The 16940-nt window shown below is 42.1% G+C and overlaps 1 protein-coding gene across 1 annotated transcript; it reads left to right on the forward strand.

Annotated features, from left to right (window-relative positions):
- The first annotated feature begins 6483 nt into the window (after nt 1-6483).
- Nucleotides 6484-16821, forward strand: LOC119891811. The gene is made up of 6 exons (XM_038703741.1): nt 6484-7134; nt 7235-7312; nt 10605-10961; nt 14199-14429; nt 14608-14895; nt 16694-16821. Exons 2-6 carry the CDS (start codon nt 7258-7260, stop codon nt 16819-16821), a joined length of 1059 nt encoding a protein of 352 aa, XP_038559669.1. The 5' UTR covers nt 6484-7134; nt 7235-7257.
- The last annotated feature ends 119 nt before the right edge of the window (nt 16822-16940 follow it).

A 16940-nucleotide genomic window follows, 5' to 3' on the forward strand; every position in this document is an offset into this window, starting at 1 on the left:
AGCTATGTTTCTTGTATGCGTTTTGTTGTGTGCTATCTATCCTGTGCTCCTCCAGGTACCCCCTCCTCCCCCCAAAAGCTATTTTTCAGGTTCCATTTTTCTGACTGTATAGTTTTCCCTTTTTTTGGTTAGTTGTAATAAAAAACTGACAGTTTTCTGTTCTCTCTTTTCCCCCTGGTCATTTTTTAACGTGTTACGACCCCCCTGTTGGTCTAGGGGTGTGGGGGCCATAAACATATAGGCACAACTGGTAGATCTTAAACAAGGTAACGTTTATTGGTAACATGAGATGTAGACAGGTAACAAAAAGAACAAAAGGAGGGTGGACGAGGGTGCTGCGAAAATAACAAACCAAGTTAAAATAAAAAGGTCCTCAAAAGAGGCCTACACCTATCTACCGTTTTAAACAGGGTTGAATCTTACTACAAAAAAAAAAAAAAAAAAAAAAAAAAAACACAAAGAGCACAGCACCCACTCCACCTGGTGAAACTAACAAAATAGCAAACAGAACAATAAGTGAACTTCTCCACTGCACTCAAATGTGGAGCTAACATTCAAAGGTATGCAAAATGTTTACCTAAACACAATGTACAGCTAATAGGCACTGAAGGTGGATAGTTCCACTACACACAAAGTACAACAGACAGGCTATGCAGTCAATACCAGCGGCACACAAGTCAACAGGCGGTGACAAGCTGCCTGGAGCAACAGCTGGACTCTCCTTATGAGCCGGAGGTAATTAACGTGGTGATGAGCCATTGGTTGAGTGGAAAACAGAGGAACCAATGGGCGGTACAGATGTCAGCACCCCAGAAACCAGGAAGTAGGCGGGTCTTCATTCCCCAGGGACACAGCCTACTTGGTAGAGGTGAGACAGGGAAAAGAGGAAACACAAGGGTGACAGCGACAGCCGTGACACTCCCCCCCATAAACACAAACTCCCCAGTTTGGGAATTAACCAGTTTAGACCTAACTACTTTCTTTTCCCTATTATGATTGCAGCCTAGACAAGGCATCTGCAATAATGTTCTCTGAACCTTTCTTGTGCCGTATCTCCAGATTGTATTCTTGTACAATCAACGCCCACCTCATGAGCCTCTGGTTATGGTTGTACATACGGGCTAAGAACACAAGTGGGTTGTGGTCTGTGTAAACTACCACGGGCAGAGAGGTGGAGCCAACATAGACCTCAAAATGCTGTAAGGCCAACAACAAAGCAAGGGTCTCTTTTTCGATGGTATCGTTAAGCTGATGGCGGTTATACTTCTTTGAGAAGTAACATACAGGATGGTCTATGCCCTCTACATCTTCCTGCAAAAGCACAGCACCAGCTCCCACGGCACTGGCATCCACCTCCAGCTTGAAAGGCTTGGACAAGTCGGGGGCAGCCAGGACGGGAGAGTGGCAGAGGAGAGACTTAGCACTATCGAACGCGAGTTGACATTCTGGGGACCACACAAAGTCTACTTTAGGGCTAAGCAACCTAGTTAACGGTTCGACCACGGATGAGAAGTTCCTACAAAAAGCTCGGTAGTAACCAGCTAGGCCGAGGAACGAGCGCAACGCCTTACGAGTGGTTGGAACTGGACTCGAGGCAATAGCTTCCACTTTTGCCTCTACTGGCCGAACTTGACCTTGACCGACTTGACGGCCTAAATAGGTCAAAGTGGCCTTCCCAAATTCACACTTAGCAAGATTTATGGTAAGGTCGGCTTCAGCAAGGCGAGAAAACACTTCGGAGAGGGTGGACATGTGACTCTCCCACATATCTGAGTAGACAATGAGATCGTCTAGGTAAGCATTACAATTCTTAACACCGGCTAACACTGTTAACTAACCGCTGGAAAGTAGCGGGAGCGTTACACATTCCAAAGGGCATTACAGTGTACTGTAAAAAGTCATCGGGAGTCACAAAGGCTGCAACCTCAGATGCACGTTCAGTAAGAGGGACCTGCCAGTATCCTTTTAAGAGATCTAGTTTGCTCACAAACACGGCAGTACCAAGGGTATCAACGCAATCCTCCATCCGAGGTAAGGGATACGAATCACGCACTGTGACCGCATTAACTTTCCTAAAGTCGGTGATAAATCTCGGTGAACCATCAGCCTTGCTTTCTACAAGACAGGGTGAACTCCACGGACTGGAGCTAGGCTTGGCGAGGCCATGCTGAAGGAGGTACTCTACTTCTCCTTTCATTACATCACGCTTCATTACATTTGCGCGGTACGGGTGCTGCTTAATGGGTCGCGGGTTGGTAAGTTCGACATCATGTTTTAACACTTTGGTCCTACCTGGAACATCACTGAACAAACTCGGAAACTGAGTAACTAAACCTATCACATCCTGCCTTTGAGCAGGGGATAGATGTGGTAAGCAGGTAGGCAACTCCTCAATCGCCTCTGAATTGGGGAGACGAGAACCTGGGTAGACGGGACAACGCGGCCGCAAATCGTCGACGTCTGGTACAGGCGTAGGGTCAGTCGCAACTACAGCTACCACTCCAGGCCGAGGTTTTGCACCAGTTGTGTCTGGTTTGAACCCCACAGCAGTACCCTGAGAGTCTGAGTCCTTTTCCCTAACATGATAGAGTTTTAGCATGTTAATGTGACAAACGCGGGTTTTCCTACGCCGATCAGGAGTGCTTATCACATAATCTGTGTCACTGAGTCTTTTGTGAACCTCATAGGGCCCTGAAAATTTGGCGGACAACGTGGTACCTGGTACCGGAAGTAATGCCAAGACCTTATCTCCTAGACTAAAGTCACGTTCTACAGTGGAACGATCGTAGTTCCGTTTCATCACGATTTGTGCGGTAGTCAACTTGTGCTTAGCAAGTGCATTAGCTCTGTGCAGTCGCTCGCGGAAGTGACTTACATAATCGAGCATGTTTTGTGCAGGAACGGACTGCAACGACAGAAACTGGTCATGCAATGTTTGCAGAGGACCACGGAGAGTGTGTCCAAACACAAGCTGGGCAGGGCTGAATCCTAATGATTCCTGTACAGCGTCGCGTGCAGCGAACAAAACGAAGGGGATGCTCTCATCCCAGTCAGTGCCATTGTCATGGCAATGTTTCCTAAGCATAGACTTTAACGTCTGGTGCCATCGTTCTAGCGCACCCTGTGACTCAGGATGGTAAGCAGATGAAACAATATGACGCACATTTAGTGTCCCTAGTACCTGTTTAAACAGTCGGGACTGGAAATTAGAGCCTTGGTCTGACTGTACTACCTGAGGTAAACCAAAAGTTGAAAAGAATTTAGTTAGAGCCCTAACTATGCTCCTTGCAGTGATGTTTCGGAGGGGGACAGCCTCAGGGAAGCGAGTAGCCGCACACATGATTGTAAACAGATACTGGTTACCGTTTTTCGTACGTGGCAACGGCCCTACGCAGTCGATAATCACTCTGCCAAAAGGTGCTTCAATCACAGGTATGGGATGTAGAGGGACTGGGGAAAGTTTTTGGTTAGGCTTTCCTGTCACCTGACATACATGACAACTACGGCAAAACTTAGCTGTATCTGTCTTCAACCCAGGCCAGAAGAAATGTCTCAACACTGACTGATAAGTCTTAGTGACTCCTAAGTGCGCTGACCATTTACTTTCGTGGGCGACAGATAAGACATGCTGTCTGTAAACTGAAGGCACTACAATCTGATACATGCGTTGCCAATCCGCATCAAAAGCTACACCTGGGGACCATCTCCGCATTAACACACCATTTTCTAAGTAATACACTACTTTTTCACCACTTGCTGCGTTGCTGTCACTCACCACATTCCTGAAGCAGGCCTGTAAGGTTGGATCCTCTCTCTGAGCCACAGCCAAGCGTTCTCTTGTAGCTGGCAGTGGTGGGGAGGAAGAGGACGGTTCCACCGCACTCTCCATAGGTTCCTTGACGGGAGTTGAATCAGCTATCTGCAAAGGCTTACAAAACACTGTATCAGCTAGCGAAATATCTGACCCATCATCACATGTCATCTGGCGAGCCCGCGCACGAGTGACGATGCAGGCTGGAAATACCGTGGGCAACTCTGCGCTGCAGGCAGGGTCTCCTGGTGCATCCAAGACTTCCAACGTTGGAGTCACTTTACCCCCGGCTATGTCATTTCCCATGAGCAACACAACACCCTGTATGGGAAGCTCATCACACACTGCTACTGGGAAAAAACCACTGACTAGGTCGGACTGAATGTGCACCTTATGCACAGGGCGAGGCGCAAATCCCATTTCAATGCCCCTTAAGACGGACCCAAATCCACAGGCGGACTCAACTGAAAAGGGTAGCACGGAAGCTAACACAACCGATTGGGAACAAGCGGTGTCCCGTAACACTTTAACAGACTGCTGGTCTGTTGGCAATCCTGTAAGCGAAATCAGTGCTTTTAGTACAAATGGACGAAAACAGGGGTCAACCTCACTTTGGTTGTCACAGTTTAACTGAGGGCTTGGTAGATTGTTAATTAACCCAACACCCTTGGGCTGAGACCCATGCGAAGAGGACCGGTCTTTGCGTTTCAAGATCACACAATCCGCAATAACATGTCCCCTCTTATGACAGTAATAACACTGACGCTCTTCTTCCTTCGGACTGGGATTCCTAGGAGGATTAGTCCGAGGTAGGTTTACGCGACGGGCACTGTCTACAACCTGAGGAAACGCTGGTTTGTGAATCAGCATATACTCATCTGCTAATGTAGCTGCAGCAGATAATGTTAACACCTTTTGTTCATTTAAGTACATCACTATGCGTTCGGGTAGGCAGCGTTTAAGCTCCTCTATTAAACAAAGTTCTCTAAGTGAACTGAACTCAGCTACATTAGATGACGCAAGCCACCGATCAAAGAGAATTGTTTTCTCTCGGGCAAACTCTGTGTAACTTTGCGTAGCCGGCTTCTTATGTGACCGAAACTTTTGTCTGTAAGCTTCGGGCACTAACTCATAAATTCGCAAAATTGCTGACTTAACTGTTTCATAATCTGCACTGTCCTTTATAGAAAGAGCAGCTATAGCCTCCTGAGCTTTTCCCTGTAGCTTACACTGCAACAACAACGACCAAACCTCAAGCGGCCATTTTAATGCTAAAGCTATTCGCTCAAAAACTTGGAAGTAAGAGTCCACTTCAGCCTCTCGGAACAACGGCACCAAAGCAATATTTTTGCCGACATCAAATCCGGGACTTACCGAGTCCAATTTGGATGAGTAGGGGGGAGAAGTTGTACCACCAGAACCCGCAGCCCCACCAGCCATAGCTGCGTTGGCGCTTTCTAGCTCCAACTTCCGCAGTCTCACCACCTGGTCAGCCTCAATCTCCATTCTCCTCACTTCGAGTTGGAGTTGCCTCTGACGTTCTCTGTCCTGTGCTTCATACTGGAGACGGGCAAGGCGTACCTTGAGCCGCGCTTCTCCTAGCGATCGAGCACTGCTGGCAGAGGACGGATCAAACCTGGGCAGCGTGAACGGCGTTGCCGGCCTTTCACCTACTTTGTCTGAGTCCGGTACGTCCGTGGCATTGTCAGGGGTAGGCGTGACCTCCCCTTTGGTAGCTGAACCAGCAACTGGGAACCTGGGCTCTTTCTCGGGCGGTTCTGGCACTACAAGTATCCCCCTCTCAACTAATGCTAACCATAGCATAGGCTTCAACTCCTTTTTAAGAATGGTTTTGGGAACCGAGATGCTAAAGTGGGCTGCTAACTGGAGCAACTCGTCTTTCCGACACAGCTCAAATTTCTCTACTGAGGGCTGTTTTAGAAAGGCCTCAATCTCAAAACGTGCAGCGGCCATGATTCCCTGAATCAGGCAAGCTGTACCTCGTTACCGTCAAGCTAGTCACTCAACTGTTACCAAGAACCAGTTAATGCCAATTGGGATTCCTCTAGAAGGAGATCCCGGACGAGCCCCCATATATGTTACGACCCCCCTGTTGGTCTAGGGGTGTGGGGGCCATAAACATATAGGCACAACTGGTAGATCTTAAACAAGGTAACGTTTATTGGTAACATGAGATGTAGACAGGTAACAAAAAGAACAAAAGGAGGGTGGACGAGGGTGCTGCGAAAATAACAAACCAAGTTAAAATAAAAAGGTCCTCAAAAGAGGCCTACACCTATCTACCGTTTTAAACAGGGTTGAATCTTACTACAAAAAAAAAAAAAACACAAAGAGCACAGCACCCACTCCACCTGGTGAAACTAACAAAATAGCAAACAGAACAATAAGTGAACTTCTCCACTGCACTCAAATGTGGAGCTAACATTCAAAGGTATGCAAAATGTTTACCTAAACACAATGTACAGCTAATAGGCACTGAAGGTGGATAGTTCCACTACACACAAAGTACAACAGACAGGCTATGCAGTCAATACCAGCAGCACACAAGTCAACAGGCGGTGACAAGCTGCCTGGAGCAACAGCTGGACTCTCCTTATGAGCCGGAGGTAATTAACGTGGTGATGAGCCATTGGTTGAGTGGAATACAGAGGAACCAATGGGCGGTACAGATGTCAGCACCCCAGAAACCAGGAAGTAGGCGGGTCTTCATTCCCCAGGGACACAGCCTACTTGGTAGAGGTGAGACAGGGAAAAGAGGAAACACAAGGGTGACAGCGACAGCCGTGACAAACGTAATACTCCCGGTAAACCCTGGACATCCTTGGGACCTAAAAACAACTCTGGATAAGTGGACCTTTAGACAGCAGTGCTTTCCAATGCCAAGAATGATCTTTCAATTGCATTGCATGCATATTTTCAGGAGATCAATTGAGCAGCCAGCTGTGGTTGTTAGAGCCTCTGTTGATCTCAGTGACAGACAAATGAGGAAGCTGACACTACTAGCTTGAAATATCCCACATTTATCTGCTCATAAACTGAATTGTGAAATCAGGTGAAAGCATATCTTCATTTTATTCTTTTGATGGAAATTTATCCTTTTTTAAGTAGGGTGCTGTGACGTGGAGGCCGAATATCTACAGTACATTAGGACGTTCATGCATATTTTAAAAAACAATGGAAAGTAATTTGTTCTTTTGGAGATGTACAGGCATTCATCTGTTTATGTATGTTAATAACATAGAGGAAGGAAGCCAGGCCGGCTGGAATCAACTGACTCACACAACTGTGGTAACCTCAACTGAGTAAGACAACTTTCTTAAGCACATCTGTTTATTGATTTGAATAACTGAAAGACTGCACAATATGTCTCGTGCAATGTATCTTTGTGATATGTTTTAACAGACAGACAGATCAACCAAGCAGCTATGTGTTTAACAGCAGGAGCGAGAGGGTTTCTTGTCTTCCTCATCTCTGTGTCAGGTACTGCATATCTACATTTACATTTTAGGGTATTTAGCATGCTAATTTTAGTTAAAGGACATCGAGGGAAGTAGGTTTAACCTAAATTTATTGAGTGATTACCAGGAATTGGTCCCTGGAACACCCATAGAATTGATCATCTTGTTATACGATATTATATTTACCATTAAAACTCAGCAACGGCAGCCAATTGCTTACTATAAAATTGTAATCAAAAAATGGATCTTATTTCAGTTATGTTCCGTCTGTATCTTAGGATATAGAAAGTTTAAAATAGTCAGTCTAAGAAACAAACAAACAGAGTCTCGGTTCTGCTCAGTTGGTTTGACTGAATGTACATTTTCCCAGCTAACAGAAACTAATAAGCCAGCTGGGTTTTATATGTACTAATATCAGGCCAAATATTAAGAAAACAAAAAAAACAACCAATGCCAATAAAAGGAGGAAGAGAGTGGAGTCTTTTTTAAATGTACAGCTATGTGTTTGTGTAGAGTATAGTTATATTGAATATTGTTGCATTATGCGAATAAGGCTTAAAAATGGTGGAGTGCTCATTTTGAAAAGAGAATACTCTACGCTGACATTAACATTTCACTATCATTTTACATGTGTACTTAACCTAATGAGCCCAGTTAACATGATAGTGTTCTGACCTAAATGTGCCAGTATTACACATTATATTACCAACATACTGGCATACTGAGTTTCACATCCGTGTTCTGCATTTCTCTTTAGTTTCACACTGTTCACCTGACCACTTACAGGAAACAAACAAAACAGACACATTTCTTCCATTACGCACTTTTCTAATAATACATTTTCTGTTCCTTCATCTCATGAGCTTTAAAGTTTCGATGCACTCCTGTTCTTCCACTGTCTCTTCAAACGATATGCCCTGGTTTAATGCAGATACTAAATGTCCCTTTTAAATAGATACATTTAAGAACAAAATAAATGTAGTGTGAATGATGCAACAATTTTTCTTTTATGCTCACATCCAACTCCATCTCATGGAGAAAAATAAAACACACAAAATGGAGCATTGAAATGAAATAAATATGATAGGAGGGTGTATAAACGGGGCCTTCTCTGGGCACTAAGATGCAAATCTACAGTGAGGCTTCACACACATTGCTCATGGACCCTGTCGTGTCCTTTGAGCCAAGGGAGCCCCTTCGCACCACATCACTAATAATGCCTGCAATAATCAGACCACCTGATTAAGGCTTGCACACGAAACGGTTGTATTGAACTGCTTTTGGTTGTGTACATATGTAGGCTACTTGTTAAAAAATATATACATTTCCTGATAATAAGCATGTATGGAGGAGACACAGTCACAGACCTGATGTTTGCCTTATTCTTAACCGTAACCATGTTTTTTTCTATAACCTTACACATCAAAACTTTTGTTTCCATGTGCCTGTATTGTAGAAAATTAGCCTTTTACAAACGTTGGCACCAAAGGGCTAACGCTAAAGTTGCTATGTGGCTGTGTTTTAATGGCTGGGTTGTTTGTTTTGGAGAGGAGACTACCTTGGAGGTAATTTAGAACCCTGTCAGGGCACTGAAGTGGAGCACAACGCTCATCAGCTGTTAGCTGTAAACACTATAACTAAAGTAGGGTTGCCACCCATCCCTTAAAATACGCAATTGTCCCGTAGAGAACTAAGTAAGAAAACTAAGTCCCGTTTTGAATCAATACAGGACACATATTTCCAAGTTGTCATGCAAATCATCGCACCCGCATTCTGTGAAGACTTGTCCTTTTCTACCCCTGATTGGGTAATACTCACTGCCATTGTAGGTTTTTATTAATACCGTCAGGTTCAGAGCCAACCGGAGTCAGATAAGGGTGAGTCTCTTGGCAGAGAGTTGAGTTGAAATAACGGTGGCGGCAGCAAATTTTCTGACTGATTACTCTGGATTTCATATGAAGCCTATTTGTTAAGGAATATTGTTACAATGTAAGAGATACACATTTAATTATGAAATATGAAATATACAAACATGCTTAACCAATCTATAGAATTGCATCCTTCATTAACAACAGACTGAATAAAAACTGAAAATATAAATACAGAAATAAATATACTGACCAATCATATAAACTGTTTAAAATAGAGAAATGTTTGTAGATAGGTTATTTATGTGTGGTTTCATTGTTTGGATGGTTTTACTGCAAACAATATTTTTGCCAAAATCTGTGTTCACACCACACTTTACAATTACTCAAGTTCATTAGCAATTTTTCATCCTGTCCATCAACAGCCACATCATCAGCATCTCAGCATCAACTGTTACACGGAAAGGATATTTTCCAGAATGACCAACAAAGTGACAGCAGCAAGAACAGGAGCTTATTAGAGTGAGCTCATATTCAGTCTCAACTTTGATCAGTCCTCTTCGTACTGTAGCAGCTACTCAGTGCTGCACGAGTACTCAACTACAGTTCTGACAAGAAAACATTTACAAAATAAAGTAGGCCTAACATGCTGAAATACTGCACATGAGGACTACTACTTCTGGTCCACTGATGTTCATGATGTTCATGGAAAATACATGTTGATTTAATAAAATACAGTTCACTTCTCAGACATTCCTCTAAAAGCCTATTTATTTTGTGGTCTCACTGTCACACCTTCTTGGCTTATGTTTATTATTGTCATAGCTGTGTATTCAGCGCCTGTAAATGCGCCTCATAACGCTCGGCAAGCGGCTACTCCGAAAAACACTGAGCTGCAGCACACACTTCCTCTCTCTTCCAAACACTAGCTACCCTCCAGGCAGTCAATGGACATAAAGTTGTTACTGTGATGTAGAGACAGAGCTCAGTTAAAACTTTATGGATGAAAGATACTTTTGTTACAGATTAATAACTCACCACTCTGAAACTCTTGCTCCAGTCTATGTTGCCAAGCTGGTCGGCAACAGTTAGCTTAATGCTGAATCAAAGCTGTTTACCGGCTTCTCATTGGCCAGCCCTTCTCTGCTTCTAATTGGCTAGTAGTCCTTAACTAAGAACTGCCCATGTGCCAACAAAGATCATTTAGAGACAAGATGTATCACTCCATAGCTAAAACGAAGTGTTCAACACAGTCTGAAAAGAGGAGCTGCAGCAATGTGCAGTACGAAAAAATATATGGTGTTTTTTTTATTTTTTTATTAAGCAGTGTAAACCTGTTCGGTTACAACCCTTAAATAGGATTTTGAACCTGTAAATGAGCATAATACCACCTCTTTAATGTTGTTATCAGTCTGATTGTAGTTTCTGATGTGCTCTGTGTTACAGTGGTACAGGGTCAGGATGGCTGGAGAGTGACTTACACCTCTACTCAGATCTGTGCCTTAAAAGGATCAACAGTGGAAATAAGATGTACCTACACATACCCATCCAGAATAAATGGCCGTGATACTAAATTTGAGGAAACATTCTGGTTTACTAAATTCCAGGATAAAGAACCGGTGGATCTGAGAACAGACTCAAAGTATGCAGGTCGTGTGGAGTATCACTGTGATAAAAAAGACTGCACTATGAGAATCACAGACCTGAGAGAGAGCGACTCAGCTGAGTACAAGTTCAGGTTCATAACAAACCAGCCAGATGGAAGATTTACTGGTTCACCTGGAGTCACTCTGTCTGTCACAGGTAACATTTTTGTTGGAAACCATGTAAGTTAGCTCCAAACGCTCAACAAGTGATGTGCTTATTACGGCCCGGCGCCATGAGGGGGCAGAAGGGGGCTTTGCCCCCTCAGTTGCATTTCATGCCCCCCCCCCAGTCTAGAACCACCAATGGGCAAAATTTACCTGCTGCTGTTTAATTGTAGCCTAGGAGTTAAAAGAAATAGCTTGCGACTTGACAATGAAATAGGCTAGTGGTATTTTTCGTTCTTGTCTTAAACTCTAAAAACTATGGCAGTAGGGGGCTGTAGGCTAAAGACCTGTGGTGGATGTAGAACAGGGGTCTCAATTATATAAACGTGCTCAGAAACCTCACTAAAAGTGTGTCCAAAAGACAAAATGTCTTAGGCCTACGCCAAAAAAAAAAAAAAAAAAAAAAAAAAAAAAAATCAGACTTATAAAACCGTGCATATGCACCCTTGTAAGCTTGTTCCCTTTATAAATCACAATCAACTTGAAATGTGGCCTATGTGAAGAAGCGCCATATCTGATCCCTTCAAACACTTACAACTGTCTAAAATTGGTCAGTGGAATTAATATTAATACGTACTGACTGCGAGAAGAAAAGGAGACAAACTCTGGCAGAGGAGCTACACAACGAGATTTAACTCAGTGGTTAAACTGTCATATAACACAAAACAGATGGCTCTCACAAGATGTTTACAAATGCGGGCGTGGTTATTTTCCTTGGCATTCCTCCTGAGTAGTGACGTCACTGGCCGAAGGGGGACACACATACGCAAGATGAGATGACACCGGTACTAATATGGATTCCCCCGAGAGAAAACCAACATCTGTGTTTAAACATGTATTCAGGTTAAGCAAACAATCCACTCACTTGTGACTTGTTGTAAACGATAATGAAATAGTATTATTTATATTATAATAGTATATTTTCCAGAACAAACAGCGCATCACATCCATACCAGCGTTTGGCTCGATTAGGAAGCTAACATGTGATAACAATATAGTGTGAAACTATGCACTAGTATTTGCGCGACTGACGCATTGAAAACGGCTTCAATTTAAATGTAATTTGTCCTCCTGTTCATCTTGAGAATAAATTGTACAGCATACAAGTAATTACTATGATTCCTGGTTAAATGGTCCAACACCTTTGAGGTGTTCTTTTGCAGATACAGAATATCTGCTTGTGTTTATTATCCTCAGTCACGGTTCTTCTTGTGCGCCGCATATTATCCTAAATTATGCTGGGGTTTTTTTGTTTGTTTGTTTTAATTTTATATAGGGAACTTCAGGGAGAATCAATAAAACAAGTGTCTGATTATTTAGAAAGGCTTTAGGTTTTAAGCCTATACTGCTCAGAGGTAATATTTAGATATATTTTACACAGTTGTAGGACTATTCATTTCAAACAGTTTCATCCTTCTGCCGTGTGAGTATATCTACTTATTGTGTTGTCGTCTTCTGTGTTTCTTTCTTAGACCGATCATGTGTTTTGCCTGCAACATCTTAATTATTAGCTATACAAAATATGTCAGGGCCAAAGTCTTTTTTCCCCTGTTTTATACTGCACAACATGAGCGTTGGACATTCGGATGTGATTTAAGCTGACATAGATGTCACCCTATCTACTATCCTAACAATAGGAGAAAGTTTTAATTATCCATCTCAGAGAGTGAATATTATTAAATCTGCATCACCAGACCTTTTGGTAGCGTTATGCGAAATAGCTTACAATGTTTTAAAAGGTAAAATTCCTTTAAATAAGACACAGAATCAAAAATTTTATTTAAAGGTTTGCGCTTCAAAGAAAAAGAAGAGGTTGCTTAAACACTCTGGCGGTTTTCTTCTCCCCCTCCTGAGTATCGCTGTGCCTTTTATAAAGAGTCTTATTGGTTCAAGATAAACTTAGATGACTATGGAGTATGCACAAAAAATGTTTTTGGTATCTAAACAGCTTGATCTTTTAAGAAGACCTCCGGCACACGAGTCTATTCCAGAAACTGTTGAAAATGACCTGGATCGTACTATAAAAGACATTCTGGATCAAAAGACTGAAGATCTTCATGAAAAAGCAAAAAAGATTTCCATGTGAACGTGCACGCGCTTTGCTGGCCTTTATTTACTACTACTTTAGGGGCGCATTACTGTGACACGCACGAGGCACATCAGCCTAATTTCATTGATTATTAAAATCTCCTGACACGCCGACAGGATCGGTCAGGATCTAAAGTTAATAATGTTCTGTGTTCTTTTACAAATCCAAAAGCTCTCACACAGTCCAGGTTCATCCAGAGAAACTGTTTGGAGTAAAACAGCCATCCTCCTGATCAGTCCTCCATCAGAGTGTCTAAATTATTTCAGAAGCTAAAAGTTGAATTCTGCTTCCTCTGGAGTTTCCTCTGTCATGTAAAGTTTAGAACTTCAGGTTTTGTCTTTTTTTACTGCTCAAATACTCCTAGATGTTTGTTGCGACTTTATTGCGCACATGATGTTTAAAATGACCGACAGCACTCTCTCTAATCATGAAATTAAATCGTTAAAGAAAACACTCATACATCAATAAAACACAAAATAAAGAATTGTAGGGGAGAGATGTTACCCACGACTCGTACATCATAGTTTATATTAACGCAGTGCAGTGAGGATCCAGACGTTTCATAGAGGACACAGCGTCTGTCTGTTAACAGACTGGAGCTCTCTCATAAACTGCAGAGCAGCATAGCATCACAGGCTTCATGATCAGAGATGGTTTTTTGATCACGTCCACACTTCTGTCCATATCCCCTCTCTGCTGTGAGTCTGCAGTTCAATCAGTCAACTGGTGTTTTTCATAATGCGCTGTTCATACGCTATAATGGCAATGTGCCAAAGTTCAAGCGCACCTGGCTTTAAACAGGAGATGACGCTGATTGGTGTATTGCATGTTATGCCCTACACACCCATGACTAATTCACAGACTAAGTACGACCCTTTTGATCCACGTGCCCGGCACACAGACCTTTTTTTCTGCCGTCAAACGAGCAAAATTGGAGTTGGAGACGCCCCAAACGCAACTGCGCCATGCGCTTCACGCCGTGAAGGGCCCTGTGTATTGATATATATATAAAAAGTATATATTTGCCCCCTCGCCATTTTTAACTGCCCCCTCAGTCACTTCATCCTGGTGCCGGGCCTGGCTTATTATCATGTGTATACACTGAAAGTCTAAAATTATATTTTGTTTCTTTACAAACAGTTTTGCAGGTGCAGTGGAGCAGGTTGAAATCATGCCTGTATAAAGACTGTATACAGGCACAGGTTAAGTGTCACAGCAGCTGTCATCTATCTGATCAAACCTCCTACATCTGGTACAAGAATGGACAGAAAATTGACAAAGAAGCACCTTCTTATTCAGACTACTTTTATTCTGCAGACAGCTATTCCTGTGCCCTTACAGGACATACGGATTTTCCTTCTCCTTCAGTGTGTGAGTTCACTCCACAATCTTTTAATAATGTGACGCTGTTGTGAACATTTTAGTTGATGTTCTGTATCATGATTTCATGTATCTTTTAACATGAGCGACCCCTTCCACAGCAATACAACCAGCTGTGAGGAGAGGCATATAGTTTTTATAATAATAATCAAAAATATTTTATTTTCAGGTGTCTATCGTCAAACCTGCAACAGAGTGACTTACACTGACAGAAGCATCTGTGCCTTCAAAGGCTCATCAGTGGACATTTCTTGTACTTACAACAGTTATGACACATATATCAGATCTAGATTCTGGTTCAGACCTGTACGTAGTCTTCAGTGGCAGAATCCCTCACAGCCTGAGGACCTTAGTGAAGACTCCCAGTATGCAGGTCGTGTTCAGGTCCTTGAAACAGAGAGAGGACGCTCCACTCTGAGAATCACTGACCTGAGAGAGAGCGACTCAGCTGAGTATCACTTCAAATTCACAGCAGGAAGCTTTGAATGGAGGAGTAGTTTACCTGGTACAACTCTGACTGTCACAGGTACTGATGAACACAAACTGATCATGTAGTTAATGTAGCACAATTGAATGTTGAAGTAGATGTATTTAAGATAAAGGGGAGGTTTAACGCAAGGGAAACTATCAAAATAAGATGAAAATGCAGTTTTAAACAAATGTAAGCTCACTGACGAGAAGTTAGTTGCAGTTAAGAGTGTGCGGTTTTATGTTCAGTATGTTTTATATACATAGACCATTTGTGTGATTAAATAAGAGACTAAACTCTTCATAGGAAAGTGGTAGATTTTGCATGGTGTGTTCATATTATTAACACTGAACATTTTCAGTGTTTTAGGTTGTAGTTATACAGGCAACTCTGTGTGTAATTGACAGTAACATTCCTATTCATTCTTCACAGATCCAGATTTACAGGTGCAGGTGATCTGGTCTTCTACTGGTCCAAAACTGATTTGTCACAGCAGCTGTCTTCGTGTTCGTTCCTCTTTTGTTTGGTACAAGAATGAAAATAAAATTATGTATGAAACATCTCCTTCTTACAGAGGATACATTGATCCTACGGATAGTTATTCCTGTGCCTATAAAGATCACCGCTCTCTTCCAGTGTGTGAGTTTACTCCACTATTTCACAAACAAAATGTAATCTAGCAGAAACCTAATAGCAGATATATTCAATATTTATACTGGAACAATTGCTTACATCACTATTTGTATGTGATGTGATATGGATTAGCTGCTGAAGATATTTGTGTCAGGACTTGGTGGAACCAAAAACAGCTAAATAGAGAGAGAATATTGGATTTACATTCATCAATCCAGCATAGCATAGTAATGTAACAGTAAATGCAGTGAAGAAGCCTGCAAAATATGTTAACAAATGCTGCTCCATCGCCACCCACTATATAAATTAATTAATAAATTTTACATGTAGAACAATACAAGAAAGTTGACTGCAAGCTGGCCAATAACATTTAAACAACAACTACTACATCTAAGCTAAAGCTGTCTTGGCAACAGGACAAGCAAACAGGATTAATAGCGTTTATAGACATTATTGAGACCTTGCTAACACTCTGGCATGATAATTAGTGAGTAACATTCAGTGAATAACATACTGTCATATTAAGGTTTGTTCACATTATCTCCTACAGATGCTCCAGTAGTTCCTTCAGTGTTGATGAGTCCCACTGGTGAAATAGTGAAGAACAGTTCACTGTCTTTGACCTGTGTCAGTGATGCTAACCCAGTGGCTAAATATTCCTGGTACAAGAAGAACAAAACACTTCTAAGTAAAGAACCACAGCTTGTCATCAGCTCTATCCAGTCCTCTGACTCTGGTGAATATTACTGCACAGCTGAGAATGAGCTGGGAAATACGAGATCTAAATATGTTTTTATTAATGTGAAATGTGAGTAAAAACATCTTAATTCCCTCACAGACATTTTATTTAAAAGCAAAATATAGTTTAAATCTGTCTGCAGCTGTAGTTGACTGAGCAGCACCAGAAGATGTCGTAGTTTTAATTACTGTTGTTCAGATGATTCAAACTTAATTTTTCATCACAAGACCTCTTCCAAATTCATAAAAATCTATTTGAATAAATTTCTTTCAGATGGTCCAAAGACCTCCAATGTGTCAGTGAATCCCTCTGCTGAGATAGTGGAGGGCAGTTCAGTGACTCTGACCTGCAGCAGTGATGCTAACCCAGCAGCTAATTATACCTGGTATAAAGAGAATCAAATACTGTTTCAAGGACCAGAAGGCATCTATCATTTTACCTCCATCAGCTCCATGGACAGTGGGATCTACTACTGCAAGTCTGAGAATCAGTACAGAGAGATCAACTCTACTATTCTCGACTTAGATGTCCAGTGTGAGTAGAAAACATCAGCAAATAACTAAAACACTCAACAGTGGTTGTAAAAGTGTGTTTAAGACATTTACATGTTATAAAGAAACAACACAGTCTGCAGCTGTAGGAAGTACCTCCAGCACACATA

This window comes from Micropterus salmoides, unplaced genomic scaffold (genome assembly GCF_014851395.1).
Source record: "Micropterus salmoides isolate LMB-PRFRI ecotype aquatic unplaced genomic scaffold, ASM1485139v1 Ms_hic_scaffold_1, whole genome shotgun sequence".
Classification (NCBI taxonomy): domain Eukaryota; kingdom Metazoa; phylum Chordata; class Actinopteri; order Centrarchiformes; family Centrarchidae; genus Micropterus; species Micropterus salmoides.

What these genes read in the sequence shown, in the direction of transcription:
- LOC119891811 (XM_038703741.1), top strand. Translation starts at nt 7,258, where the DNA reads ATGTGTTTAACAGCAGGAGCGAGAGGGTTTCTTGTCTTCCTCATCTCT. An exon ending in TTTTCCTTCTCCTTCAGTGT is followed by an intron (nt 14,430 to 14,607) that starts GTGAGTTCACTC and finishes TTTTATTTTCAG; the next exon opens with GTGTCTATCGTCAAACCTGC. An exon ending in GAGCGACTCAGCTGAGTATC is followed by an intron (nt 14,896 to 16,693) that starts ACTTCAAATTCA and finishes TACTGTTTCAAG; the next exon opens with GACCAGAAGGCATCTATCAT.